The 17,773-nt window shown below is 33.0% G+C and overlaps 1 protein-coding gene and 1 long non-coding RNA gene across 3 annotated transcripts; one reads left to right on the top strand and one right to left on the bottom strand.

The window, feature by feature from the left end:
* The first annotated feature begins 220 nt into the window (after window positions 1–220).
* On the top strand, window positions 221–9,693 carry LOC133671697 (TMV resistance protein N-like). 2 transcript variants are annotated; one of them, XM_062092538.1, is made up of 7 exons: window positions 221–544; window positions 678–1,285; window positions 2,948–4,040; window positions 4,154–4,429; window positions 4,531–5,568; window positions 5,654–6,558; window positions 8,954–9,693. In XM_062092538.1, exons 2-7 carry the CDS (start codon window positions 780–782, stop codon window positions 9,402–9,404), a joined length of 4,269 nt encoding a protein of 1,422 aa, XP_061948522.1. In that variant the 5' UTR covers window positions 221–544; window positions 678–779; the 3' UTR covers window positions 9,405–9,693. The 2 variants fall into 2 exon arrangements, with proteins under 2 accessions (XP_061948522.1, XP_061948521.1); XM_062092537.1 differs by having other exon boundaries at window positions 221–523.
* A 3,781-nt stretch (window positions 9,694–13,474) lies between these two features.
* LOC133671701 (uncharacterized) lies at window positions 13,475–15,340 on the bottom strand. The gene is made up of 2 exons (XR_009834336.1): window positions 15,203–15,340; window positions 13,475–13,809 (listed from the first exon to the last, which is right to left on the bottom strand). It is a non-coding gene; the product is annotated as an uncharacterized LOC133671701 (long non-coding RNA).
* Window positions 15,341–17,773: the final 2,433 nt, after the last annotated feature.

Here is a 17,773-nt window from a genome sequence, read left to right on the forward strand (position 1 = left end):
AGGTGATCGTCGAGTGGTTGTTAGGGCAGCTGGAATGGGTGGTGGCTGCTGTGGTGGTTTGATGTGGCTATTTAGGTTGGTGTGAAGGAGAGAGGCTGTTTATGATAAGAATATTAAAGTCTGAGATTCTAAACTCAATTTAATATTGGCAATGGGAGATGCTTGACTTGAAAATTCATTAAAAAATATGAATCAACTCAATTGTTATCGAGTTGCCTCTGCTCTTGACAGGAAGTTGCCTCTGCTGCCCAATGCGCGTTCGATATCCCTTTCATTTCTTTTGACTTTTTCTCCACCAAAAGTCCATCTTCTTTACAGTATAAGAAAGGGATCCGTAAGAAATCCAGGAAACTTACCAGTACGAGTTCTTGATCTAAAGAAACCGGAAGAAATTCGAAGTCATTGGAAAAAAGAAAGAAAGAAAGAAAAGGGCTTCGGAAGTTGGTTACTAAGATACCAGAAGGAGAAACAAATATTGGGCTTGGCTGGATCTTGTGTCTCTTTAGTCAACACTTACCACACGGTTTGTTTCATCTAGATTCGTGTAATACTTGTAGAAATTTGGTGTTTTCTGATTTCTAAGTAGAATTGTACATGTTCCAGCTTGAAATTGCTAATTGGTAGATTTAATTTCCGAAATTTCTTGATCTTACCTTTTGTTTCATGTTTGACCACAGGAGCAGGCCTTCTACAAAATAGCGTGGAAAGCAATTGCTGAACCAAGCGAGCTAGTAGAGGCTAGTAGGGATCGGTACTAATTTATTGCTATAGGGATTTTCATGGCTTCCACCAGCGTGCAAGGAATGACCTCATCTTCATCTTCTCCTCCTCCTCAATATATGCATGATGTGTTCCTTAGTTTTAGAGGCAAAGACACGCGGAACAACTTTACTAGTCATCTATACTCTAATCTGAAACAGAGAGGCATCGATGTATACATGGATGATAGGGAGCTCGAGAGAGGAAAGACCATCGAACCTGCTCTCTGGAAGGCCATAGAAGAATCAAGGTTTTCTGTCATTATATTTTCAAGAGATTACGCTTCTTCACCATGGTGCTTGGATGAACTTGTCAAGATTGTTCAGTGCATGAAAGAGATGGGTCAAACTGTTCTGCCAGTTTTTTATGATGTGGATCCCTCAGAGGTAACCGAGCAGAAACGGAAATATGAGGAAGCCTTCGGTGAGCATGAACAAAATTTCAAGGAAAACTTGGAGAAGGTCCGGAACTGGAAAGATTGTCTCTCTACGGTGGCCAATCTATCTGGCTGGGACGTCCGGAATAGGTAAATCATCTATCTACTTATTCTTATTCTCAAATCTGCCCCCTGTATTGTTTCATTGATGAACAAGCATGATAGTAAATGTGTATTTTTTTCATATGCATGAATTTTTATTTTTATTTTTTTATGATATTTTGAACTGATGTGATCAAGCATTTCTAATCTTTATATAAAACTTCTTTCTATTCTTAGGTTTTTTTTTTATATTTTGAAAATAAAATAAAATATTAAACAGAAAAATTAAAATGTATAAAAATGTTGAAAAACAAATCTAGCATGAGCAAATAAAAAGTTAGCTTAAAAAATTAAAAATGGTGAAGAAATGACAACAAATTCATCATAAGAAATAAAAAATTGACCAAAGTTTTTGAATATGTTGGTTTTAGCTTTTCAAAATAAAATAAAGAGATTTTCCATCATGAATTAAAAAATTCAAACTATTTATAAATCAAAGAGACAAATTTATTTATAATTTTTTTTGTGAATATTTTTATTTTTTTTATTTGGAATTAAAATTTTATAGGTTTCTTTCTTTTACTAATGCATTGTAACAATGAATTTACTAATTTTTCATTCTAAAAAAAATAAACTACTTATTAGGGATAATAGGGTCTTTTATAAGGGTCAATAGTCATTATAAAATTAATAGGGGTAGTTAGGTATTATTTTTTTACGGTATAATTACTTAGTTGCCTTTGGGGCTCTTTTAAGATTTTTCACTTTTCAGGGTGCAATAAAATAACTTTATTTCCTTTAAAATTAAAAATACTTACCTTGCCTTCAAGGGCTTATTCATGCTTTTTTTTTTCTTTTTTTGTAATAATAAAAAAAGAAGAAAACTGGCTGGCTTGTTTGTAGAACACACAAGCGAGGAAGTTGTTCTGTTTTATTTAAGCAACACGAGCAATGGCTTTTGGCACCTAAAAAAAGCTTTCATTGTTGTTTTCTGATTCACCATGACATGATCTATCTCCCTGAGTGGCATGTGTGGAGTAATTCTTTCTGGTTTGGCATCAAATGATCTTTTTCTTTTTTTTTTTCTTTTCTTTTCTTTAGTCTTCATCCTTGAATTCCGCACCCGACCTTCTAAACTTGTATATTAACCCTTCAATCTGGTTTTTTTTTTTTTTTCATATTTGATTTATTTTTTTAATTGATATTTTTTTATTTGAATTATTTTTTAGAATTGAAATTTGTTGTTAATTTTATGCTTTTTTAATTTTTTAATCTATTAGATTTAATTCTTATTTTTTTTATTACTATTTATTTTATGTAAGATTATTTTTATTTTATTTTTTTGACGATTTCATCCTTCATTTTTTTTTGTTATGTTTTTTTTACCTTGGCAAGTTTATATATATATATATATATATATTTCTGATTTTATACTTTAACATTGAATTAAGCTTTTCGGCTGAGTCTGGATTTAGGATTTCATATTTTAAAAAGCAACTAGATGTTTTCAGTTTATTCTTTCCTTTTCCTCTCTGTTCTTGAAGCTATCTATTATCAGGGCCCTATTTTTCTCAAAGGTTGGTGTATTAATTTCCGGCTAATAGCCATACATTTTCGAGCTACAATATGCTAATGTTTATTTTCCCATTATCACTATCTGATTTGATTTCTGCACACTGCATAATTAATGTTTTGCACCCTCCTATGCAGGAATGAATCGGAATCAATTAAAATAATTGCTGAATACATATCGTACAAACTAAGCGTCACTATGCCAACAATTAGCAAAAAAATAGTTGGAATAGATTCTCGTGTAGAGGTATTAAATGGCTATATAGGTGAAGCAGGAGGCCAAGCAATCTTCATAGGGATTTGTGGAATGGGTGGCATAGGTAAGACGACTGTTGCAAGGGTACTATACGATAGGATTCGTTGGCAATTTGAAGGCAGCTGCTTCTTAGCAAATGTCAGAGAAGTTTTTGCTGAGAAAGATGGACCACGCCGTTTACAGGAACAACTTCTTTCTGAAATCTTAATGGAACGTGCTTCTGTATGGGATTCTTATAGAGGGATTGAGATGATAAAGCGGAGGTTACGACTTAAAAAGATTCTTCTTATCCTTGATGACGTAGATGACAAAAAACAACTAGAATTCTTTGCTGCGGAGCCTGGATGGTTTGGTCCAGGGAGCAGAATTATCATAACAAGCAGAGATACAAATGTGTTAACTGGAAATGATGATACTAAAATTTACGAGGCTGAAAAATTGAATGATGATGATGCTCTGATGTTATTTAGCCAGAAAGCTTTCAAAAATGACCAGCCTGCTGAAGATTTCGTGGAACTATCAAAGCAAGTTGTGGGTTATGCTAATGGCCTTCCACTTGCTATTGAAGTTATAGGTTCGTTTTTGTATGCAAGAAGTATCCCTGAATGGAGAGGTGCAATTAATAGAATGAATGAGATTCCTGACGGCAAAATTATTGATGTGCTTCGCATTAGTTTTGATGGTCTCCATGAATCAGATAAGAAAATATTTTTAGACATTGCATGTTTCCTGATGGGGTTTAAAATTGATCGAATAACAAGGATACTTGAAAGCCGTGGATTCCATGCAGGTATTGGAATACCAGTTCTTATTGAGAGATCTCTCATAAGTGTCTCTCGGGATCAAGTCTGGATGCATAATTTATTACAGATAATGGGTAAGGAAATTGTTCGTTGTGAATCCCCTGAAGAGCCTGGAAGGCGTAGTAGATTATGGACATACGAGGATGTCTGCCTTGCACTGATGGACAGCACAGTGAGTAGCTGATAGAGAACATTATCCATAAGATTTCATGAAGTTTATTTTAATTTACGCTCCATCTCTACTTTGTATTTGTTTTTTACTTGTATTCCCCTTTTGATTGACAGGGAAAAGAAAAAATAGAAGCCATTTTCCTGGACATGCCTGGAATAAAAGAGGCACAATGGAACATGAAAGCCTTCTCTAAAATGAGCAAACTAAGATTGCTCAAAATCTACAACGTGCAGCTTTCTGAAGGACCTAAAGATCTTTCCAATAAGCTACGATTTCTTGAATGGCATTCTTACCCTTCAAAATCATTGCCAGCTGGTTTACAGGTGGATGAGCTAGTTGAACTTCACATGGCTTATAGTAGGATTGAGCAATTATGGTATGGGTGTAAGGTGAGATCACCTAATTTAAGGGTCTTTGTATTTCTTTTTATCGTTTTCCTATATATTTATGATAGTAGCATCCATATTTCTTCTCCCCTGCCTGATTGCAGAGTGCAGTTAATTTGAAAATCATCAATCTCAGCAACTCACTAAACCTGATCAAGACTCCAGATTTTACAAGAATTCCAAATCTCGAGAACCTTATTCTTGAAGGGTGTACAAGTTTGTCTGAGGTCCATCCATCACTTGCACGTCACAAGAAGCTTGAATATGTGACTCTTATGGATTGCGTAAGTATTAGGATTCTCCCTAGCAACCTTGAAATGGAATCACTTAAAGTTTGCATTCTTGATGGATGCTCAAAACTTGAGAAGTTTCCAGATATAGTAGGAAACATGAACAAATTGACGGTGCTTCATTTGGATGAGACTGGTATTACAAAACTATCTTCATCAATTCGTCATTTGATTGGCTTAGAAGTATTGAGCATGAACAACTGCAAGAACCTTGAAAGCATTCCGAGTAGCATACGTTGTTTGAAATCCCTTAAAAAACTTGATCTGTCTGGCTGCTCTGAACTTCAAAATATACCACAGAATTTGGGGAAAGTTGAAGGTTTGGAGGAGATTGATGTAAGTGGAACTTCAATAAGACAACCGCCAGCATCCATTTTTCTTTTAAAGAGGCTTAAAGTATTATCTTTGGATGGATGCAAAAGAATAGCTGTGAATCCCACGGGTGACAGGTTGCCTTCTTTGTCGGGTCTTTGTTCTTTAGAAGTACTGGATTTATGCGCTTGCAATCTAAGAGAAGGGGCACTTCCTGAAGATATTGGCTGCTTATCTTCATTAAACTCTTTAGATCTAAGCCAAAATAACTTTGTTAGCCTGCCTGAAAGCATAAATCAGCTTTCTGGACTTGAAATGCTTGTCTTGGAGGATTGCAGGATGCTTGAATCATTGCCTGAGGTTCCATCAAAAGTTCAAACAGTAAATTTGAATGGTTGTATACGCCTAAAAGAAATTCCAGATCCGATAAAGCTAAGCAGTTCCAAAAGATCAGAGTTCATATGTCTTAACTGCTGGGCATTGTACGAGCATAATGGCCAAGACAGCTTTGGGTTGACGATGCTTGAAAGATACCTCAAGGTCTTCTCTTAATCATACGCCAACCTTTTTGTATCTCTCTCCCTCTCCCTCTATCTATCTAACGTTTTGGTTCTTCATGGTACAGGGTTTGCCTAATCCAAGACCTGGATTTGGTATCGCTGTTCCAGGAAATGAAATTCCAGGCTGGTTTAACCATCAAAGTAAGGGATCTTCAATTAGTGTGCAAGTGCCTAGTTGGAGCATGGGGTTTGTTGCGTGTGTTGCATTCAGTGCAAATGGTGAAAGTCCTTCTCTTTTTTGTCATTTCAAAGCCAATGGAAGAGAGAATTATCCTTCGCCGATGTATATTAGTTGTAAAGCCCTTCTCTTTTCAGATCATATTTGGCTATTCTATCTATCTTTTGATCATCTTAAAGAGCTTAAAGAATGGAAGCATGAATCCTTTAGCAACATTGAGTTGTCATTTCCTTCTTGCCAGCCTGGAGTAAAGGTGAAGAATTGTGGTGTCTGTTTGTTATCTTCTGTATGTATTACACCACGACCATCTTCTGCCCATTTTATTGTTACAAGCAAAGAAGCTGCTTCATCATATAAAGCTTCTTTAGCTTTTTCTTCGTCGTACCATCAATGGAAGGCCAATGTTTTCCCTGGCATCAGAGTCGCAGATCGAGCCCGGAGATTCATTTTCCCATTCGGGAAGGAACCAGAGAAAGTAATGGCAATTAGATCAAGACTCTTTGAGGCCATTGAAGAATCAGGGCTGTCAATTATTATATTTGCAAGAGATTGTGCTGCTTTACCTTGGTGCTTTGAAGACCTTGTCAAGATTGTCGGATTCATGGATGAGATGAGATCGGACACTGTGTTTCCAGTTTCTTGTGATTTCGAACAATCAAAGATAGATGATCAAACAGAGAGTTACACAATTGTCTTTGATAAGATTGGAAAAAATCTTAGGGAAAATGAGGAGAAGGTACGAAGGTGGATGGATATTCTCAGTGAAGTTGAGATTTCATCTGGATCAAAAAGGTAATAATTACTTCTTCTTTTTTGTGTGTGTTGCTCGACTTATCAACCACTTCAAGTATATGAAACTAGGAACGCTGAAATATCGACTTTCAGAACTTAATGTTAACAAATCTGTTTTTTTGTTTTTTTTTTTTTTTTTTTTTTTTTTTTTTTTTGCATGGGAAAAACAGTACACAATGGGGTTACAAGTTTTTTTTTCAAGGTAGATTATGAATTTTAAAAAAATTAATATTAAACTCAGTTGAATTTATGGTCTGGATTAAATTGACATGTTGTACTGTGGATGATATTGTTTACTTTATTTTTTTTTAAGTTTGTTATAAATTCAAAGGGAGAAAAATATTGAACCGGTTGAATGCATAATCCAGGTCACAAGTTTTTTTGAATGGTTGAGTATAAATTTAAGAAAAAAAAATTTCAACCCGGTTGAGGTTTTTTTATAAAGATTTAATTTTTGATGGTGTTGTGTATTTTTATTTTTTGAATTTGTTTTTTTAAAGTTGAATATAAATTTAAGAGAAAACAATTATTGAACCTCGTTGAATTCATGGTCCGGGTCACATATTTAATTTTTTTAAGGTTTAAGGAAAAAAATATTGAACGCGGTTGAGTTCATGAACTGAGTTACGAGTCTAAAGAATTAAGCCACAATAACCAGACAATTTTTTTTTCTAATGTTGCTTTTTTTTTACTGATATCTTTTTTTATATATCTTTTTTAAGATAATTTTCAATTTATGTTTCAATTAATATCCCTCATCTTGATTTGTTTTGTTTATTTAATCTTTTTTTAATATAAATTATTTTTTGATGATGTTGTATGTATTTGTTTTTAAATGTTGAATATAAATTTAAGAGAAAACAATATAGAGTCTGGGTGAGTTCATGGTCTGGGTCACATGTTTAACTTCTTTTTTTGTTAAAGGTTGAATATGAATTTAAAGGGAAATCAATATTGAAACAGGTTGAGTTCATGCTCCGGATCACGGATTTAACGAGATAAACCACAATAATGAAACAATGTTTTTTTTTTCTGATATTGCTTTTTTTTTTTACTGATATTTTTTATATATCTTTTTTAAAATATTTTTTAAATTTATGTTTCAATTAACATTCCTCATCTATGATTATTTTTTTGTTTATTTATTTATTTTTGCATAAATATTGTTTTTTATGGTGTTGTTCGTATTTAATTTTTAAAAAATTATTATGATTCATAAATAATTTTTTTTATCTTTTTGTATAAAAGAACTTTATTTTAAAAAATAAAAAAAATTATTTTTAGATAACATAATATGTACAACAACCTTGCATAATATTTTTTCTATTTTTATTTTATTTAATCAATTTAATACGTTTGTTTATTTTTAATATCATTTGATTGAATAAAAAATAAATTTTAAAAAATAAATTCAAAAAATATAACTGGGTAAATGTTCCGTTTATTAACACATTTGAATTTTTTAATTTTATTTTTTTGTTATTGTTAATATATTTTTATTATTAGTAATTCACATAGTTATCAATGTACATGTATGTATGAGCTTTTTAATTTACAGTTTAAATTTTTTTATGTATAAAATTGCATCGAAAAAACATGCATGCACAACTTTTTTGTAAGAGAAAAAAATATCTTGTCTATAAAAGAGTGTCATCTTATTTTTTTCGCAAACATCTTGCAACAAAAAAAAAGGTTAGTGGGCCATAACAAAATGCTACAATTGGATTGGCTTGATTTGGTAGTCCCAACAACACCTGACCTTTGCTTTTTCTTTTTTTTTTTTTCCTTTTATATGTTTTTTTTAAAATTATATTTAGATTAACATCCTTTTTTTATGTTATTTAGAGATCCTCTTTGAAATGATGGTTAATTTTTAGTTATGCATTTAATTTTTGAGAAAGTTTTTCTGATTCATTTATAATTTTTTTAATTTTTTGTACAGATGAACTTTATTCTTGAAAATAAAATTTTTTATTTTCAAATAATATTTCTAATATGTGCAACCTTACATATTATTTTTTTTCATTTTATTTTATTCAATCAATTTAATGTGTATGTTTATTTTTATTATCGTTTGATTGAATAAAAAACTTGTTTTAATTAATAAATTTAGTAAATATAATCGCGTAAATATCTCGTTTTTCAAAATTAAATATCTTAATCTACACTTGTTTATCGATTTTTCCACTTTTATTTTTAATTATAGTTTATAGTTGTTATTTTTACTTATTAACACACATAATTCTTGATTTACTTAATTATATTTATGCATATTTTTTTTCACTTAAAATTTTTTAAATACAAAAACATGTTGATAAAAAATCTATCAATAAATTTTTTATTAAATTTCTTTTTTAACACCCAACAAAACATGTAACATCGATTCCATGTACAGTTTGACTATACCTAAGCTGCAGCAGCTACTCAAGCAGGAGGAGCAGCTGCTCGATCAGCTGGGGCAACTCAAGCAGCAGATGCTTGATCAGCAGGTGATGCTGCAGTGGTGGAAGCAGCTCAATAAGGAGCAGCTGCTCGAGGAGGAGCAGCTGGTCAAGCAGCAGGAGCAGCAGGTGCAGCTCGAGCAGCAGGTGCTCGATCAGCAGGTGCTCCAGCAGTGGCAGTGGCAGCTCGATGAGCAGGTGCTCCGGAACCAGCTCGATGAGCGGCGGCGGCAGGTGCTCCGGCACCAGCTTGATGAGCGGCGGCTGCAGGTGCTCCGGCGGCGGCGGCAGGTGCTCCGGCAACAGCTCGATGAGCGGCGGCTGCAGGTGCTCCGGCGGCGGCAGCAGGTGCTCTGGCTGCAGCAGGTGGGGTTGGGGCAGGTGCTCCAGCTGCAGCGGCGGTAGCTGTAGCAGGTGCAGCGGCGGCACCAGTTCGATGAGCGGCGGCGGCAGGTGCTCCAGCTGCAGTAGGTGCAGCGGCGGCAGGTGCAGCGGTAGCTTAGTAGTGTGTTAGACCGAGGCGTGTTGAGTCTACCATTGACCAGACCCAATAGATAATTGAATCTAACACCATAAACACTCCCTAGTCAAAAGTTTGAGATGGAATATTTGCAATGGGAGAGGAATTAGTGTTTGTGATCGGAACATCAAAGTTGGGCTGTTTGTGAGAGGAATATTGAAGTTTAATTTATAATTAATTTAATGTCGAAAGATGAAATTAAAAAAAATATAAATAAAAAAATTCTAAGTCAACCCGCTAAATTCGCAACACGAGTCATAAAATTAAAATAATCTTATAAAAAAAACATCAACAAATTATAAAACTCAATCTTTAAAAAATAAAATGTTGAAAGATAAAAAAAACATGTGGATTTTTTTTTAAAAAATACCATTGCAAATTTTAACTTGGTAAGATTTTATGTTAATAGTACTATATTAGATGAGTCCAGCTCACCATAAGCTACATGGATGAATATGAGTTAATGGTGAGTCGAGCTTGTATAATAATTTATGGGTAACAAAAGTTGTGCTCAGTATTTCTATAATACGACGAGGTTTAATTTCTTTTCTTTTCATGGTTATCTCTCAGTGGATAGCAGCATCAATCATAAGAACTTCTATATTTATATTTAATTTAAATACTAATTAAACGTGATAAGAGTGGGAGTTAAATATAACGCTTCACATCAAATGCTCTTGAAAAAACCAAAATCTACTTCTTTTCATTCTGGTTGCATTCGCTTTCACCCCTGACTATGAACAGGAACCCCAATTAAATTAAATGGATTTCTTGGAAATTGATCTCCTTGGTCCACACTCCACAGCAGATATCCGTGGCCTGCAGGAACCCCAATTAAATGAAATGGATTTCCTGGAAATTGATCTCCTTGTTCCACAGCCTATTCGGTTAACCAAGTCGGCTACCACTTGCAGCACAATTCATCAAAAGACGATGTGAATTATGATTTGATGTCGAACCAGGTGGACTATCAGCTGCAGCCACAATTATTTGATGCATAGCAAAATAATTATTCAGAATCACAGTACCTTGGCAGTCCTTTCCAGCCAGCTTGATGTGTTGTGTGCTAATCCGATGAAAATCAAGATCCCAAAGAGGGTGATGCCGCTGATGGTTGGTTCTCTTCCTCCTTGTGAGTTTTTACATAATAAAATAGCGGCCTTAATTACGAGAGTACTTCCATTTTTACATGAAAAATGGCTGGGATTTCCTTTCGTTATTTATTAATCTCTATCACGACCACAAAATTACTAAACGCCGACCGAATATGATACACAAATGCACTAATTTTTTTTGGTTTATTAAAGATTATTGGAGTGCATCTTCCTTGGATAATTGTAGACTTTATTTTCCTAATTAATAAAAAAGATTTTTATCCATTGTGGTTATATCATATTCTGGTAGCTTTAATGCTTTATAAATAAAGTATTGATCATAAGAACTCTATCAACCTTACTTTTTCTTGTTGTCAATTTCAATAGCCAGTGAATCTAACTACAACATCCGAAGAACATATTGCTTTAGTCATAATCTGGTCATAGATGATTTCCCCATCACAAGCTATAAGTGCCTCTATAGAGAACCCTAATCCCTTCTCCATGCTTCTTGACAGCCTCTTGAAAAAGGTTCAAGCTTGGGACTAATAGGTTTGTTTCCTTTATGGTTTAAGGTTCGAATCTTGTGGTTGCTCATATGATGGCCACTAGAGGCTTACATGATCGTTAACTTCAGGGCCCGTAGGATTAGTCGAGGTGTACGTAAACTGGCCCGGACACTCGCTCTAATAAAAAAAAAGGTTCAAGATTAGTCATTTCAAATGAGAAAAAAAAGAAGAAACAATCATAAAGAGCGAATCTTGTGAATAAATTACCGTATTTGGACGCAACGAAACCGAGAAAAAACAAAGGTAAAGTCTAGACAAGAGCGCGCGCATAAACTATTTATTGATGAGCTTGTTCGTATCAACATAAATAAATATCAAAGTAATCCAAGCAAACTTTTGCAGATTACGAAGAATCTAAGTCGACAAAAAAGCTTTCAATCAAAGTGTATATTTGATATAGATTCAGTTTAGTAATAATTGTTTTTTAATATTTTATTTTTATTTTTAAAAATTTATTTTTAACATCATCAAAAGCATATAAAAACATTATAAAAGATTGAAAAATTACAGTAAACCATATAACTTTTTGAAAGGTTTTATACACGAAACCCTTGCTTAATGACCGTGTAAAATCAACACACTTGGACGGTACTTTTGCTACAGTTTTTTGGATAGTTCAAACTCATTTAAAGTATTTTTATTTGGATGTTCATATAGGTGAAAACAAAAGGATTACTGTTACCTAACATGAAGTCGAATGAAGGTTGACAAAGTCAAAGACAGCGATCAGACACGCAAAAATGCAATTGAATCAGCTTGTTTTGGACTTCCCACAGATACACCTGTTTTCTACCACACTTATTTTGGGACACATTATATCTGAAAATGTCTTCAACAAAGCATATTCTCCTTCTTTCTTTCTTTGTTTTTTTTTAAATCTTTTGATATGCATATTAATTCAACATTACATAAGGCTTTTATGAATAAGGGGCTATTCACACAAAAGAATAAAAAGCCATAAACAAATGTGCAGCAGACATCCATCAATGCAAGAAATGCCCATTTTCAAGAACTCTAAGCAACTCCTAAATCCAGAACAAAACCCTCAAATATCAAATCTTTATATGTTTCAATATCTAAAAAGAAGAAAAGGCAACAATTTTCAAACTTTTTTCCTCTATTTTTTAAAAAAGGGGAAAAAAAGCAATATAGATCATGGATTTCTTTTCTTTTCTTTTTTTCTTTTTACATGGAGAGTAGTTAGATCTCATTAAAGCAAATAATTCTTCAATCATAATCAAAACTCAAAACAAAGCATGCAAGTACACCATGACTAATGTTGATGGTAAAAAAATAAAAATGATGTGTAAATTGAGATGGGGAGCTAAATAAATAAAAAGACAAAAAAAAACGAACGCTGTAGTCAAATTTTGAACATCTAAAAGGCATCTTGTGTGCGACTATTTCCATGTCACTATGCACGACAGAAAAAAGAATGTGTGGATCCAAGGAGAACAATGAACATCCCAAAAGCGGAGTTTGAAATTGATGAATTAAGATTTTATCTGTATATTTTTTTATTAAAAAATTAGTTTTTAGAAAACATTATAAATATAAATTTTCAAGAATATAAACACATTACAATGAAAACATGCTAGGTCCGATATTAGTTAGACCCGGGCACATTAGACTTGGCAATAGGCCAAGCCCCAAACATGCTAGGTCCGGTAATATGGAATGCCCTTCCTCTCTTGAGCAAGCTCGAGAAAATGACCATCCTCCCTTGGATCTAACCTATGAGAATAACTCATCCTCTATGAGCATTAGCGACATTTAATTCTTGAACCTCAATTTCTCTATACTTTATAGATGTATAAAAGTTCTTCAAGAAACCATCATATTTCCATTAAATATTAATATAGTTGTAAGAGATATTTATCTCTCATTAAATGTTATCAGGGTCTCTTCATAAAAAAAAAAGATTCATGAGCTATAAATACACAATGATACTTTTAGAACAGTGATTCACAATCTTCATTTTTTATTGCATATATATTTTTAGAACATTTCTATTTAGAATATTTTTTTTTAAAAAAAAGATATTTATTTAAACATTAAAGAGTCTCTATTTTCACCAGAAAAGATTTTTTACAAGTACTAATCACAAGATACCATGACCTACCTAACATAAAGTATAATTTATCAACCACATTAGGGATAATAAATAAAATTGATAAGACTAGTTAATTAACAAATTATTCAACCTAAAAACCTATTTATAGGCTACTTAGAATTTTTTTTGGACTTTCTCGGAAAGCATATCTTCACAGCAAAAAAAAAAAAAAAAGCTGATTCAGCAAAGCACATTATCAGGGGTCTATATTTGCTTTCATTAACTAAAATATCAAGAGCAACACAATCCATATATACATAGTGTGTTCATCCAAATCAGTTGGAAATTGATGATCCTGATAAAATAAAATAATAATAATAATAAAAAAAAAAAACAGGAAGCATTACGAACAACGCCCTGCATGCCATAGAGATGAACATTTTTTTTTCTAACCAACTGTAATTCAAAGTGCGCAAGCGCTGACCAATAAGAATCTGGGAACAAGACGCAATAGCTATTGAATCCAAGCTCGTCTTTCCTCCTCTCCAATCATCATCACCTCTCTTTTTTATCCCTGTTAAAAAGACCAAAACAGCCTTCAAAAATAACCTTACTCTCCAACAAACCAAAGACAAAACCTACAGTGTTTTACCGGTTACAGTGATTTCACTCATAGTTATTAAACCTAGTCTGGGGTTGACCCGTTCAAAGGACCAGGTCCCGGGTTTCATGGGTCAACCCGGGTCAACTCAGGTTAACCCAGATCAACTCAGAAAAAATTTTAAAAAAATTATGTATATATACTAATGGGTTTCCAATCCCACATTGAAAAAACATAGTTTTTTTTCTTATGAACATATAGTATATATACTAATGGGATTCAAATTCCACATTGAAAAAAAATAACTTTTTTCTTGAAAACATAGAATATATATACTAATGAGTTTCAAAACTTTTTTCTTGGGAACATAGAGTATATATACTAATGGGTTTCAAATTCCATATTGAAAAAAAATAGTTTTTTTCTTGCGAACATAGAGTATATATACTAATGGGTTTCAAGTTCCACATTGAAAAAAAATAACTTTTTTCAAGGGAACATAGAGTATATATACTAATGGGTTTCAAATCTCACATTGAAAAAATATAGATTTTTTCTTGTAAACATAGAGTATATATACTAATGAGTTTTTTTATCCCACATTGAAAAAACATAACTTTTTTCTTGTGAACATAAGTATATATACTAATGGGTTTCAAATCCCATATTAAAAAGATATTATGTTATCCTTTTAAATTAAAGTATTTAAACCAAAAGCTTTTTTATCCCACATTGAAAAAATATAATTTTTTTTCTTGGGACATTTGAAAAAAAAAACACCAGGTCTCGCCCAGGTCATAGGTTGACCTGCTGGGTCGACCGGGTTTGGTCGGGTCGTTGCACCAGCCGACCTTTTGACAAACCTGGACTGGTCCAGCTCCCGAGACGACCCGTCGAGCCGGGTTTAATAACTATGATTTCACTGCATGTTTTAGCTTTTTGTTAATTAATATATTTTATGTGAAAAAATAATATAAATATTTAAAACAAAGCTATTTTCTAACTTTTAGACTAAATATATTGTTTTAAACAACAATAATTTATACAATAAAGGGTCTTTTCGATCCTACTAGACCAACAAAATTATATAAATATTTAAAACAAAGCTATTAATATGATATTTATTATACATTATATTTTATTATGCCTTTCATTGTTAAATTTTGTCATCCAATTTATAATTTGAAGTCATTGGAGCATAGCTATTTGAATAGCTAAAATACCTTTTCTTCTACTAAAATACTATTTTTACATCTCTATATAGAAAAAAACCAAAAGCAAGGAGAAAGTGTATATACTCGTTAGCCAACATATCTTTATTTACAGTAGGCATTTGTTTTTCTCTTTAAAATTGAAGCCTGCAAACCTCAATTGTGATGTGTGTGGCTCAACCCCTGCTCTTGACAGGAAGGTGCCTCTGCCGCCCAGTGCAACTCAAATTTCGATATCCCTTTCATTTCTCTTTTTGCTTTTTCTCCACCGAAACTCCATCTTCTTTACAGTGTAAGAAAAAGATCCGTAAGAAAATCCAGGAAACTTACCAGTACGAGTTCTTGAGCTAAAGTAACCGGAAAAATTTCGAAGTCATTGGAATAAAAAGAAAGAAAAGGGCTTTGGAAGTTGGTTACTAAGATACCAGAAGAAGAAAAATTATTGGGCTTGGCTGGATCTTGTGCCTCTTTAGCCAACACTTACCACACGGTTTGTTTCGTCTAGATTCGTGAAATACTCGTAGAAATTTGGTGTTTACTGATTTCTAAGTAAACTTGTACTTGTCCCAGCTTGAAATTGCTAATTGGTAGATTTAATTGCCGAATTTCTTGATCTTACCTCCTGTTTCATGTTTGACCACTGGAGCAGGCCTTATACAAAATAGCGTGGAAAGCAATTGCTGAACCAAGCGAGCTAGTTGAGGCTAGAAAGGATCGGTACTAATTTATTGCTATAGGGATTTTCATGGCTTCCACCAGCGTGCAAGGAATAACCTCATCTTCATCTTCTCCTCCTCCACTTTTTATGTAAGATGTGCTCCTTAGTTTTAGAGGCAAAGACACCCGGAACTACTTGATTCTAATCTGGCTCAGAGAGGCATCAATGTATACATGGATGATAGGGAGCTCGAGAGAGGAAAGACCATCGAACCTGCTCTCTGCAAGGCCATCGAAGAAACAAGGTTTTCTGTCATTATATTTTCAAGAGATTACGCGTCTTCACCATGGTTCTTGGATGAACTTGTCAAGATTGTTCAGTGCATGAAAGAGATGGGGCACACTGTTCTGCCAGTTGGATCCCTAGAGGTAGCCGAGCAAAAAGGGCAATATGAGAAAGCCGCAGATACATAAAGCATAAAAAAATTATAGATGAATTAAAAAAACAATTAATAATTAAATATATATAAAATATTTTTTTTAAAAAAAAATATGCATCATTTAAAAAAGACGAAGTAATAAATAAAAAAAGTATTTTAAAAAATACATATAAATTTTTTTTTAAACCATAAAAAAGAAGAAAAAAAGAAAAAAGGCATGGTGCCGCTAGACTTGACCCATTTGAAAGGCTAGTGAGCCCTTTTTAAATAAAAATGTAAATGGGGTAGAAGACATATCATCCGCCCCAATGTTTTTTGAAAAAAAAAAGTTAGACGACATATCGTCTTACTTTGCCCAGATTTCGGGCATTGTGGTGGGTAGAAAGTTTGGGCTAAAGAGTTTTTTATCCAAAAACCTATTTTTCAAACCATTTTTTATTTAAAACACTTGAAAAACACTCTAGACATCTTAATAAATCCATCAATGACTCAAAAAAATCATCCCAAAACCTAAAATTAACATGAAACAAAAAATCTTCCCAAACTCAGATGAGTTTTTTTAGGACTTTGCCTAGATTCTAATCACGATAGTGATTGGAAATTCATATCTGAAGGGTTTTTTACCTAAAAAATTATTTTTCAACCCATTTTTTTTATCTGAAACTCCTAGAAAACTCCCTATGTATGCACCTTAATAAATCCATTCATGGCCTCAAAAAACTATCTCAAAACTTGAAATCAACCCGAAACAAAAACTTTTCCTGAATTTTAGATATGTTGTTTAGTCATGTTCAAGGTAGAAAAAATACATAAATTGAATTCTTCTCATCAAATGACATTTACCAGAAAGATCTATTGTTTTAATGACTAAAATCAATGCCGGCAATATTTATCTCCCCATAACTTTTAGCCATAACTTTCATTAATTGTATTTAAGAATGGAGTTATAGTTTGGCTCATGTGATGATGTGGGATGAATGTTTTTTATAGCATACTTAAAGCAATTTAGAAAACATGACCTTTGAGTTTTGGAAACATACACTAGGCACGGACCCATGCTATATTACAGGTCTATATTTATTTATGATTTATCTTTTTATTAGTTTCTTCAATTGATCTCTATGTTTCTCTTATATAAATTTGTTATATTAATTAATTTTGGTGTATTTCTTTTAAAATATATTGAAAACATCTTAGAATTAAAACATATTCAACGTTAAGTAGTTTAAAAATCATAAATCAAATCGAATTAAAACAAAATTTATAGGTTCCATTCCACTTTTTTCAACATATTTGAATGGCAAAACCATTTTCATTACACTCCAGACAAACTCATTAAACTCTCAATCTATTTTTTCCGAGATTCGTCTCAGGAAATATTTCTAATTAAGGACTCCAAGGGATAATATATAATTCTCTCTATCCAGGCTGCTTCCCATAGATGCCTACTTTCCCCTTTCACCATCAGGGAGATCTAAGGACATTGCCTAGACTAGCCCACGAGAGCCCTTTCTAAGTAACACATTCAACTCATATTTTCATTACCTATCATTCTTCCCTTACCCTTGAAGTTTACAATGTTAAAACTCTAGATCTAAGAGCATCTACAAGGGAAAAATAGAAGAATCA

Source organism: Populus nigra, chromosome 13, assembly GCF_951802175.1.
Source record: "Populus nigra chromosome 13, ddPopNigr1.1, whole genome shotgun sequence".
NCBI lineage: Eukaryota > Viridiplantae > Streptophyta > Magnoliopsida > Malpighiales > Salicaceae > Populus > Populus nigra.